The 12,995-nt window shown below is 49.1% G+C and overlaps 1 protein-coding gene across 4 annotated transcripts in view; it reads right to left on the reverse strand.

Moving 5' to 3' along the window:
* Window positions 1-1,520: 1,520 nt before the first annotated feature.
* Window positions 1,521-12,995, reverse strand: part of ttn.2 (titin, tandem duplicate 2) — a 235,068-nt gene continuing 223,593 nt past the window's right edge. For all 4 annotated transcript variants that reach the window (XM_074657997.1, XM_074658000.1, XM_074657999.1 and 1 more), the window contains 8 exons: window positions 12,615-12,914; window positions 11,614-12,189; window positions 11,038-11,343; window positions 10,563-10,945; window positions 10,028-10,238; window positions 4,074-9,902; window positions 3,301-3,621; window positions 1,521-2,861 (listed from right to left, as the gene is read on the reverse strand). In XM_074657997.1, coding sequence (XP_074514098.1) covers window positions 2,569-2,861; window positions 3,301-3,621; window positions 4,074-9,902; window positions 10,028-10,238; window positions 10,563-10,945; window positions 11,038-11,343; window positions 11,614-12,189; window positions 12,615-12,914 — 8,219 coding nt within the window. In that variant the 3' untranslated portion in view covers window positions 1,521-2,568. The remainder of the gene's footprint in view (window positions 2,862-3,300; window positions 3,622-4,073; window positions 9,903-10,027; window positions 10,239-10,562; window positions 10,946-11,037; window positions 11,344-11,613; window positions 12,190-12,614; window positions 12,915-12,995) is intronic.

Consider the following 12,995-nt stretch of genomic DNA (forward strand, 5'->3'; position numbering starts at 1 on the left):
TATACTATGACTTTTCTTCTGACTTTTTTCGACATACTATACTATGACTTTTTTAAAACATTATACTATGACGTTTTTTCTGACTTTTTTCGAAATAATATACTATAATATTTTTCAATATACTAAACTATGACTCTTTTTGTGACTTTTTTTCGACATTATATACTATGACTTTTTTTTCGACATGCTATACTATGACTTTTTCTTATGACAGTATAGCATGTCAAAAAAAGTAAAAAAAACGCCATAGTATAGCATGTCGAAAAAAGTCAAACTGGCTCAACTCACCCCGCTCTCCCCTCGAAATCCTCTCCTCTGATGTCCTCTCTACCGGTCCGGGTTCGGTCTCTCTCTGTCGGGTTCGGTCTCTCTGCCGGGTTCGGTCTCTCTGCCGGGTTCTGTCCCGAGATGGCATCCTTCCTATAGGGGGGGTTATTGTTGGTTCTAGTCGATCCCAGATGGTACCGTTCTGCCTGCTGGTTGCCTCCCAGTTAATCTCTCCTGATAGAAGTCAGATTAATATGAGCTAATAAATAAACGTCCAGAACAAACAGGTTATAAAGGAGCACTAAAAACTAATAAAAAGTCGTATTAAAGACAATCAGCCGATATAACGTAGATCAGAATGACCCTTTAAAGCACTATGTATTCCTCTATTTTAAATGGAAAATAGTAAAGTCTGATAAATGTGCATTTAGAGGGAAAAGCCAACGAGACTCACCTCCATCAGTGGAACCTGTTGGTCGCCATGACCACGCTATCCTTGAATACAGGCGTCACGATAGGCCAGCCATGAGACGGTAGAGTCCAGACAGTCCAACACACAATAGAAATAAAAACTCTGATTTTCTATTTTCCTGTCCAACATTCAACAAATAGAAAAACGACTCCGAAATCTTAATTATACATTAATCTAAACGAAAAATACAAATTTAACTGACTGTTTCAAATTGATGGGATGGTGCAGCCATAAATCCAGAAAGGGTTGCTAATAGTTTAAACTAAATATTAGCATCATTTTCTCTCCGTCTCTGAAGGCTCTAGAGCCTCCAATCACAGTTACTCATCTCTAATGTCTGAGATCTGGATTCAGCCAACAACACAGCAAGAGGACATTTAGATGTGGAGCTTTAGCCCACTGCTAGCGTTAGCCTCCAGCTAACGCCGTGACCTCATCATGACGTCATCACTTGAAGGGTCTATTAGCTGTGACTTGACCGCTGTTGTCTTTAATTCATTACTTTTTAGTTTGAATGCTATTTAAGAACCTGTTTGGTCTGTAAGTCTATTTATGAACTAGTCTTAACTGTGAGGCAACCACCAGAGGAAAGGTCCAATCCGTTCAGTTGACTCAATCTCCCCAAATATAGTCGTTTGTTGGCGATCCCAAATGAGTCCGGCTGAAATGATGCCTAAAATATGAGAATGTTTAAATTCGATGGTAAACTTCCTGTGATTTTCCATTTAAAAATAGAAGCATGCGTAATAAACAGACACAAAGAACCAGAGCCGAGACGTCGTAGTGCTGATAATCATGCTTTATTAAATCAATAATTGGAGAAAAACTCAAGGAGGCTGCGAAAAATAGTCAACGCTACAACTCTAACTTCAATCAAACCAGAGTGCGGGGCGCCGCCACGCGGGACCTCGCTTCTTTTCCGTCCTCGTTCGAGCACAGCGGCGGTTGGTTGGTTGTTTGTTCCGGCTGCGTTGCGTCTACTCGGCGGCGGCGGCGCCCAGCTTGACTGACTTCCTAAAAACTAACACACAACACAAACACGCTGCAGACCTCCGAGAGACAGCTCTGCCTCTGCAAACAAGCGCCGGACGGACTCTTTTTTTTACGTGATTGGCCAGGTTGATGGTACGACTGGAGAGCAACCGCGCCGGCGGTCGGTTTGCCAGAAGCAGAGCACAAAAACAAAAAGCTCAGGGAGTGCAGGCCGCTCGCACTGTGAGCATGTCATCAAAATGGCGGGTATGACATAATCGGTCAGAGCGCGAGGTCCAGTCGTCCTGCTTACATGAGGGTATATGCAAACAGCACTCAGGATCTCGCGCTCGTGTTCCAATGCAACAGCACCGCAGTGCTTTCCTCGTTCTGTGTCTGATTGAGTTAACGTCAACAGGGAGCCTCTCTACCTGCTGAGGCAATCTTAAGACTTCAACTTATTGTTGAGGCACATTGTTTAGTTTCTCGGTCTAACAGGGTATTCGTTCCTACCGGAACTTTCGCCTGTTAAACCTCTTTCAGTTTCACTTTGTTTCAGTTAATATTATTGTCATAAATAACAATGCATACATTTCCCCATAACCGTTAAATTCGGCTATATACATTATGTACATGTCACAGAAAAATGGATCAAAAATCCTAAAAGTCATCCAATATGGCACATTTTATAACAACTTTAGACTTTGAGTCTAGTTTGGCATAAATTAATGTCAAGATTGGTACAAAAATAGTTCATATTTACAAGAATCCAGATCTTTAAAACGTATTTCAATTAATAAATAAAAAGGAAGGAAGTAGGGAAAAGGGGAAGATTGGGTATTAGATTATTTTGCTTTTTACGCTGATCGAATGCTGATGTGAACGGTCGCCGTGTCGGATCCGAGCTCGTTGGACAGCCTCAGGGTGTAGGTTCCGGCGTCTTCCTCCTTCACCCCGGTGATGATGAGGGTGGTCAGGTCCTCCGTGGTCTCGATGTGGAAGCGTCCGCCGGCGGTCACCTCGATGGTTCGGCCGCTGCGGGACCACTGGATTTGTTTGGCGTCGCCGGAAAAGGCGCAGGTGACCGTCAGGACTTTTCCCGGCTCGATGCTGATGTCCTCCGGCAGAGCCTCGATCCTCGGAGCAGAACCTGGAAAACCACGTTTGTCAACAGCAAGTAAGGAATGCAGGAGAGCAAGCGTAGTGTTGCTAACTTCAAGCGATAGCATGCGTTTTCGGAGGGGTCACAGCGCAGGGTCAATCATAGTATGGCGCCCCTAGAGCAGTTATTTGGGGGTTCGGTGCCTTGCTCAAGGGCACCTCAACAGTACTTGGTCAGTAGGGGGACTTGAACCGGCGACCCTCCGGTCCCCAGCCAAGTCCCCCACGGACTGCCGCCCCAAGAACAGGTAGGTACCCCAAACAGGCGGTAGACCAGCGACCCTCCTTGGACTGAGTTGGTAAATCTAAGTTTTACTGTACTATATATTATACAGAACATTAGAGAGGAAGTGATGAAGCTAAAGCAGAGCTACTGGTAAAACACCAACAAGAACAGCGTTGGTTCATTCAATCGTCGTCAATCTTACCGATCGCCCTGAACGAGGATCCCTCCATCATGTGGGAGGAGCTGCTGGAGCTCATGGCGTACGTCTCGGACGCCATGGAAGACATGCTGGACATGGACATGGTCTCGAACTTCATCTCGGCCGCCATGCTGCTCATAGAGCTGGACTCCATCATGGACGACATCATTGCTTGCTGGGCGGCGGAGGAAGAGAAAGAGGACGACGACTCCTCCATCGTGTGCATTTCTTTCTTCATCATCATGGACGAGCTCATGGTTGACGACGACGACTCCTTGTGACTCATCGCCATGGATCCTGATCCTGTCGCCATGGATCCTGATCCTGGTAGAGACGGAGATGGTAAATATGTAAGTCTTCAGAATGACTGAAGTTAAAGTTCCTGTTTGTAACTTCTTACACGTATAAATCATTGCTGGTCGGTGTCTCATCGTCTCGCGTGTGTCTACGCTGTTCAGACTCAGACTCCAACACAAACTACAGTGAAGCACCAAAACTTCTTGGTTGTATCTAGTGAAGCCCGTCTGACTTTAGTTGACTTAACGGCCACAGGTGATGCAGTTAACAAGACATTTATGATTCTTACAAACAGTCCCTTTAAGGCTAAAGGTAGAAAATTAAACCTGTTCTGAAAACTTTAATGACGGACCGATGTTTCAGAGTCGGTGTGTAAGCGCGACTAACACAACGTGAGGTCGTATTTATTTATAAACGTGCAACAATTTCTAACGAAAAATATGGACGTGTGGTGCAAGGGACTAAATCTGTTTGGATACCTTTCAGTGCCACTTGCTGCTCACGGTAGGCTGTGATCTTCATGCGTATGGACTGGAACGCCTGTCCACTGAAGGAGAAGGAGGATTTGGACATCCCTCCCTCTGAAGTCATCTCACAAGTGTACTCTCCCTGATCACCATCCGCCAACTCGTGGATCAGAAGGCTGCAGGAGCCCTCAGAGTAGTGCATCTCAAAGCGGCTGCTCCGTGAAAGCCGCCTCCCGTTGACGTACCATGCCACCTCCCTGACGCTGCTCTCGCAGGAACAGGACATCCTCACCGAGCCCTCTCTGGCCTCAGCCGTTAGCTGGCTCAGGACCTTGGGAGGTTTCGGGATTGGCGATTTTACGGTGGGTGGAGACGCAACCCTTTTGGGGGACATGATGGGAGGAGGAGATTTCATCCTCGGAGGTGATTTGATTCCCTCGGGCTCTGGGGACTTCAAGGCCCTTGGTGATTTGATGCCTGAAGGCTCTGGCGACTTGATGCCTTTTGGTGATTTGATTCCTGCAGGTTCTGGAGACTTGACGCCTTTTGGTGATTTGATTCCTGCAGGTTCGGGAGATTTGACGCCTGTTGGTGATTTGATTCCTGCAGGTTCGGGAGATTTGACGCCTGTTGGTGATTTGATTCCTGCAGGTTCGGGAGATTTGACACCTTTCGGTGTTTTGATCCCTGCAGGTTCTGGAGATTTGACACCCAGAGGTGATTTTGCTTCAGGTTCAGGTGACTTCACTCTCTCTGGAGACTTGACTGGTGGTGGTGACTTGAGTCTGGGTTCAGGAGATTTTATACCCCTTGGTGACTTAACTCCTTCGGGTTCGGGTGACTTCACACTCGGAGCAGGAGATGTTACGCTTGGTTCAGGAGACTTGACACTCGGCGTTGGAGACGTTACGCTTGGCTCAGGAGACTTGACACTCGGCGTTGGAGACGTTACGCTTGGAGCTGGTGATTTAACTGAAGGCTCAGGGGACTTGACGCTGGGGACGGGGGAAGTTATGGAAGGAGCAGGTGATGTGACTGAAGGCTCTGGTGATTTGACGCTGGGAGTGGGTGACTTTACAGACGGTTCAGGGGATTTGACGGCCTTGACCTCCTCTTTGGGAGCTGGTCTGCGGATGGTCAAGGTGAAGTGGGCCTCCTGCCTGCCTGCTGAGTTCTCTACCACCACCGTGTAACTGCCCTCATCGGAGAACGTCACAGAGGAGATCTCCATGCTGGACTTGTACTGAGTGGTGGTGACCTGGACGCGGTGAGATGAGACGATGGTTCTGCTCTCGTGCATCCACGTTACAGTTGGTGCAGGCTCGCCGTCGATGTCACAGTAGAATCTGGCCGTCTCGCCCTCTGCAATGGTCACAGACTGGGGCTTGGTGAGGAATCTGGCGGGAAGGGAAGGCTTCACCTTGAGGACAGACACTTCCTCCTCAACCGCAGCAGAAGATGACTTCAGTTTAGATTCAGACGTGCTGCGTTTCCCAGTCAGAGAAAACTTTTCCGACGAGTAGGAGGAATCCGATGACAGGTATTCAGCAGAGGCATACTTGATGGATGAATCATACCTCTCAGCAGAGGAGTACCTTTCCGAGGAGGCAGCATACCTTTTACGTGTCTCGGTGAACTTAGACTTGCTCTCTTCCACCTCGAAGTGGCTCTCGGAAGCATAGCCAGCTTTGAAGTGGGATGTGTGATAGTGGTCAATTCGGTTGACTTCAGGTACGCGTCCTTTGGGAGCTTCCTCATCCCTGCGGCGAGAGGAGAAGGTGGTGTAGCCGCCACCTGACACATCAAGGGTGGCGTAGTCGGAAGCTTCTCCCTTGGCGTTGGAGCATACGCAGCGGTATGTGCCGCTGTCCTCTTCCTGGCAGTCCAGAATAGCGATGGACAAAACACCACTCATGTTGGTGAAGATGTATTTCTCGCTGCTTTCAGAGATTGCACTTCCATTGTGGAACCACGAGAAGTCGGCCTCTGGCTTGGTTTGGATGTTCAGGGTGAATTTGGTGTCTTGGCCGATTGGTATGCGATGAGATCGCATCCTGACAGTCACACGGGGAGCGTGGTCCAGACTGAAAGGCGTCTGGCTAACCGTCTGATATTTCCTCTCGGACTTCAGAGCGGCCTTTCTGGCCTCATAGCGGGACATGATGTCAAAGCGGGCAGACCGCTCAAACCTGGAGGAGGAGCGGGATGACCTTTCAATGGACCTGACGGGGCTGGGAGAGCGGGGACGGGTCCTCTCAGGGGTGGGGGACCTCCTCATCACAACCTCTCCCTCTACTTCCACTGAAAGCCTGGCCCGTGACGGTCTGATCAGCTCTGAGACTGGACGCATGAGCTCGATGTAGGTGGGCGACAGCGACCTTCTCCTCCTCATATACTGAGAAACAGTGCGTTTCTTCTTTGTCTCGCTAACCTCAACAGCCTCGTGCCTGGCCTCCTGCCTCCTCTCTTCAACTTCCACGGCACGCCGCTCAATGCGGACCGGGCTGCGGGTAGGAGAGGCAGAAAAGCCGAGCTCCAGTTCATCCTCCAGCATCATTTTCTCCTCCTCTGTTCTCCTCGTGGACAGGTAGTCGTCCACCGGCATCATCAGCTCCTCATCACTGAGATCTCCCAGAGATCTCCTTCTGGATCTGAAGGACACCTCGGATTCGGGAGAAGGTGAACGGCGGGCGGGCCTGACAGTCTCCAAGTCATCCAGAGTGAGTTTTGGAATACGCCATCTTGGCCTGTACTGGTCGGTGATTCTAGGGAGGGGCATGACATAGAACTGCTCCCACCTGGACAGGCGAATACGCCTCTGCCTCTTCTGCACAATCCTCTCCCTCCTCTCTGGAATCTCGTACTGGTCTCTCAGCTTCCTGTACCACTTCATGTCGGAGAGAGGCACAAACTTTTTGATGGCTTTGTCCTCATCCAGAACTCTGGGATCGTGAGCTACAGGCTCAGGGATCTCATAAGGCATGAAGATCCTCCTCTCCTCTTCCAGCTTCTTAGTCTCGGACTTCTCCACTCTGATGTCGAACTCGCCCTCAATGTTCTTGGTGCTCACTGCCGGCTTGTACATTTCTGCAGCAAATTTGAGTGCATCCTGGGCTGTGGGGTTGAAAGCTACGAGCTCCTCAGTGGCAGCAATTTTCAGAGCCATCTTGTTGGTCTTTTCAATTTGTTTCTGCACGTGTCTGTACTTCTCTTCCTCACTCTTGTACTCTCTCCTGGTGTAGGTAAGGCGGTCCACCTTCAGTGTAGCCTGGCAGCTCACAGAACCGGCAGAGTTGGTTGCGGTAACCTTATACACGCCGGAGTCCTCGATCAGAGTATTTCTGATGTGCAAGACGTGGTAGTCAACGTCCTCCTGTATGACAACGACCTTGTGCCCAAACTGTAGTGAATGACCGTCCTTCTGCCATTTCAGAGTAGGAGTTGGGATTCCTGAGACGCGGAGCTCGAAGCGGACGCTGTGTCCCTCAACGCAGTCGACATTGGCCAGCAGACGTTTGAACATGGGCCTCATAGTTTCCTCTGTTACAGGATGAGGTGTCACGGTGAGACGGGCCTGGCAGATGTCTTCTCCAAACTTGTTGTGGGCCATGACGGTGTATTCTGCATCATCGTCTACACTCAGGTTGTGGATCATCAACTGGTACAGACCCTTATCGCTGGTGAACGTGTACTTGCTGTCATCCTCACCTGGCTTGATTTTCTCTCCATTCTTAAGCCATGTCACGTGAGGCTCCGGGTGCACGGTAATAGTGACACCGAAGCGCACATCTTCGCCAATGTAGGCAGAACGATTGTAGAGAGGCAGAGTGAACTCTGGCGGCCTCTGCAGGAGTTTAGTCTTGTCGACTCTCCTCCTCAGTTTCTTGATGGAGCGGCTGACGTAGTACTCTCTGATGCTCCTTATGGTCTCAACAAAGAGCTCTCCATAAGCACTGTCCTCGCCGTCATCGCTCACCACCTTGCATCTGTACACGCCATCGTCACTCTCTTCAACGTCTTTTACGTAGATGCTGGCAAAACCGTTGCTGTAAGTGATTTCATACTTGGAGCTTGCGTGGAGCTGACGGTTACCATGGTACCATGTCACCTGGGTGCTCTTGTCATAGTTGGCGATGCTACAAGTGAATCTGATATAGCCACCTTCCTCAGCTGAGGCATGCATGACTGGACCAGTGCGGATGCCATGGTACTCAGTTCCGATCTTCACTTTACCCACAGCCAATCCTCTCTGGTTCTTGAAGCCGCCACCATAGGCCACACGAGCTTCTGATACGATAGTATCTACCCTCTTTACTAGAGTCTGGTAGTACCGTCTGTGTCTCAGTGTCCGAATGATCTTGGTGCTGACGTTCTCAATCTTCATCTTGAGCCACGGGTGCTCCAGAGCCTCGTGGGCTGTCATACGGAGCTTCCTGTCTTTGACAAGAAGTCTGTCGATAAAGTCCATAGCCTCCAGGCTGATGTCCTTAAATGCTTCACTGTCAAAGATGTACTCACAGCTGGAAATGTTCTCAATCATCTTCGTAGTGGACTCTGCCCCAAACGGATTAAGGCCACTGAGCAAAACGTAGGCCATTACACCAACAGACCACATATCGGTGGCTGTTGTGATCAGGTCGTGACGGTGGATCTCCGGGGCGCAGTACTCCGGAGCTGAGAACAGCATTCTGATGTTTTCTCCTGGCACCAGCAGCCTAGCCTGGCCCATCTCAATAATCTTTATGTTGGTGCTTCTCCTTGTGGCGTAGATAATGTTGTCTGGGCGGATGTCAAAGTGGCCGAAGTTGTGGCTGTGCATGAACTTGAGGGCAGAGCAGACTTGTCTCAGGTAGCGGACAATCTCCTGCTCCGTAAGCTCAAAGTTGCAGGTGCCGAGGCGCTCGAAGATGTCAACTCCAGACATGAATTCAAAGATCAGGATGATCTCCTCCATGCTTTCAAAGTATTCGTGAAGGTAGATGATATTCTTGTGCCTCGCTACGTTGAGGGCTTCAATTTCTCTGAGAACCAACTCACGGTCGGTTCCTTTGACCTTAATGAACTTGGCCATGAAGGTTTTCTTTGTGGCAATCTCCGTGCAGCGGTGGACTACTCCGAACTGGCAGCGAGCAAGTTCCTCAGAGATGGTGTACTTGGAGGACAGCTCCTTCACCTTGTAGAACAGAGCCTCCTCCTTAGTGACCTCTCTGGTTTCGTCCACTTCCTCGTCGTAGTTCCGAATCACAGACTTGTCTTCCTTTGTGGTGATGGGCTCTGTCGGCTCAGAAGGAGCGCTCAGGCCAAACTGGTTTTCGGCGATGACGCGGAACTGGTATTTGGTCTTTCCAAATATGTTGATGATGGTGATGCTGCAGTCGGCGGTGTGTCCAGCACGGATCCACCTGTCAGCAGTGGTGGGACACTTCTCCACAATGTAGTTAATGATGTCACTGCCACCATCGCTGGCAGGCGGTTCCCAGGTCAAGGTGATGGAGTCCCGAGCAATGTCGGTGACAGCCAGTGCCTTTGGAGCTTCTGGTGTGTCGGCCACATTCACCTCGATGGTTTGCTTGTCCGATCCGAACCTGTTCTTTGCGGTAATAATGTAGTAGCCGGTATCCTTCCTCTCCATTCCCTTCTGGAACACCAGGGAGGTGAAAGACCTGGTGGTGATGACTTGGTGATAAGGAGAGTTGGAGAGGATCTCCTGACCCTTCTGCCAAATTATTGCTGGCTCAGGCTTGCCAGAGATGGGGATCTTGATGGTGACGTGATCACCACGGACGGCTTGGACTGCTCCCATTCCCTGGAGCTCCTTGGGCAGGTGGATCTTAGCAGGAACTGGAACCAAAAAAAACATTACATTAAGACATATTCCATCTAAGGAATTACACCTGCAGAGGACATTGCTTTATGGATTATAGAAAACATTAATTATTTTTGCAAATCCCAAATTATATCATTACCTTCAACCTCCAGGTTGGCTGTTGTAGAGATGGATCCTGAGGAGTTGGTTGCTCTGACTTGGTAAACTGTGGCATCGGTCTCATCAGCGGCAGTGATGACCAGCTGATAGTAGCCTCCCTTGAACTCCAGGGCCTTGATCTTGGTTCCATCTGCCTCGATCTCCTTTCCACTGCGGTACCATTTAACCAAAGGTTTGGGATGTCCCACCACCTGGTCATAGGAAAAATAACCAAATTAAATAATCCCTAAAAAAAAATAACTCAAAACATAGACCTAATGGACTAGACTGAATGAAAGTGATGTTGATGTTCTCATCCTTTAACAACCTTGCGGAAAAAGTCCTGTGTTTGTTTGACCCTCCCACGTTTAGAGGACTTTTCATGCTTGTTATACTCGTTATTATAAGAAAAAAATATTTAAAGGAAAGAATCCGAAAACTTTTCACAGACCCCCACTGATCTAGACCTTTCCTTTATATCAACACAGCATGTTAATTATTGACAGCAAAATGCACTGTAGTTTAAATAAAAGTACCTTGGTGACAAGGGTGGCATTGGCGTGGTATTTGACGGTCATGTCCCTGATCTCCTCCCTGAACGCCGGAGCACGAGGAGCCTGGTCCGACTTGGGGACGATGGGCGCTGAGATCTCGCTCCAGTCGCTCTCGCCGCCCATGTTCTCACACTTGACACGGAACTCGTACTCGAAGCCCTCGATCAAGCCTCTGACCTCGAAGCTGGTCTCCACCATCTTCTTAGAGGTGACCGACATCCACTTGTTCTGCTTCTTCTCGCGTTTCTCCAGGTAGTAGCTGGAGATTTTAGCTCCGCCGTCGCTGCTCGGAGGCTTCCAGCAGACAACGCAGGAGTCCTTGGTGGAGCTGATGATGAAGGGCTGTTGTGGGATGCCGGGTTTTTCTGAGAAATAAAACAGGGGATGTTACATATCTGTAAAGTTAGTCAATGCAATGTACCCACAGAACTGGCAAACAAAATATGTATGAACTTACCAAATGGACTCTTAACGATTACCACCGATGGGATCTCCAGAGACTCGCTGACTCCGTATTGGTTCTGGGCAGAGACTCTGAAGTAGTAGCCGGCGCTCTCAATCAGGTTGGGGACCCGGCAGGTGGTGCCGGAAATGGAGGACGACACCAGGTGCCACTGCTCGCCTTCTTTGGCCTCACGTTTCTCCACAATGTAGTTGCTTATCATGGAGCCGCCGTCATCCTTGGGAGCCTTCCAGCTGATGATAACTGAGCTCTTCAGCAGGCCATCGACCACAACAGGGCCCTCAGGGATGCATGGTTTATCTGGACAAAACAAAAAATACTGATATTAACTACAAATATTTAGAACTCACACATCGCCTTTAAATATGACACGCCTAATCAGATCTAAATTACAAACTGCACGTTTCTTATTCAATATTCAAGTATGCCCCGAGGGGCATCTTGTCCATTAATTGTAGTGTTTGCAGGAGTTATTATTGACTTTCATTTGAATTTTAACGATAATATAGATGTCTAGAAGGCTATATTGTTTAATACTTCTAGAGTTTGGTGCTGCTTCGTTGGTGTTACCTTGGATTTCAACACGGAGCGACTTGTCAATAGTTCCGTACACGTTGCTGAGCTGCACCTTGTAGCGGCCGGCGTTGGACTTCCTCTGGACGTTCCTCACCACGAGGTGGGTGTAGCTTTCGGTGTTTTCAATGATAACGTTCTCGGACGCGTTCAGAGGCTTCTTGTCGTAGAACCACATGATCTGGGGGATGGGGCGTCCGATGTAGACGACGTGGAGGCGGAGGCTGGTACCAGCCCCGGCGAAGTACTTCTCCTTCAGAGGGAAGCCGGGGTGGAACTGTGGTGCCGCCTGCAGGCGCAATTTGCCACTGGTCTCGATCTCTCCAGCTTCGTTGATGGCCCGGCAGGTGTACAGGCCCTCGTCCTCCTGCTCGTCCGTTAGGATGCTGAGCGAGTGGTTGCGGCCATCTGAGCTCATCTTGTACTTGCGGCTCTGGATCAGCTCCTTGCCGTAGCGGTACCACTTGATCTCAGGCAGAGGTCTGCCGATGATGCCGCAGGTCAGAGTGCCGGACTCGCCGAGCTTGGTGGTCACGTCTTCGATCTCCTCCTTCAAAGCTGGAGTCTCACCAACTGCAGGAACATCAGCAAAGTTGGATTTAAATCTACATTTTTTCTGCTTTTTGCTTTGAAATGTGTGTAACATTCTTGCAATCCTGATACATATTAAATAAATCATCTAAGTTTGACCATATGGCCTTAGTGTGGTACATGTACCATGTCTTTTTAAATTAGAATTTAAGTGTAATGACAGTTGTCAGGGCATAAAATCAATGATCTGTTGATCTTTACCAATCAAGACTCCATTGTCTAACAATGTCATGTTTAAATCAAAAAGTCTTTGGAGAATCGTGACACCTCTACTAATTAGCTGTGAGATTTATTTCGCTGCTGTGAACGAATCCACTGATTCAACTGATATAAATATGAATAAATATCCCATTAATGCCTCCGTGACTTCTGTTTGATGTGATCTGAGTTCTGCAGCAGCAGCTCACCGCTCAGCTTGGTCTTGATGCCCATGGGCGTGCGGCGAGGTCGGCTGAGTCCGGTCTCGTTCTCGGCAAAGATTCTGAACTCGTACTCGGTGGCCTCCATCAAGCCGCCCATGGTGAACTGGCGATCCTTGGAGCGCTCCTTGTTGCACTTCTTCCAGGCGCTCTCTCCGGACTGCCTGAACTCAATCCAGTAGCCCAGGATCTCCTTGCCGCCGTCGTGCTCCGGCCGGAGCCAGTGGATGGTGATGCAGTCTTTGGTGATGGAGATGATGTCGATCTCTCCTGGTTGGCTGGGTTTGTCTGTAAGGAGACAAAGACAAGGAGGAGATAAGTATTGTAGAAGCGATGCAAAAACCCCTTCAGGTTTTACTTAGTTAAAGA

The sequence above is a fragment of the Sebastes fasciatus genome, chromosome 14, assembly GCF_043250625.1.
Source record: "Sebastes fasciatus isolate fSebFas1 chromosome 14, fSebFas1.pri, whole genome shotgun sequence".
NCBI lineage: Eukaryota > Metazoa > Chordata > Actinopteri > Perciformes > Sebastidae > Sebastes > Sebastes fasciatus.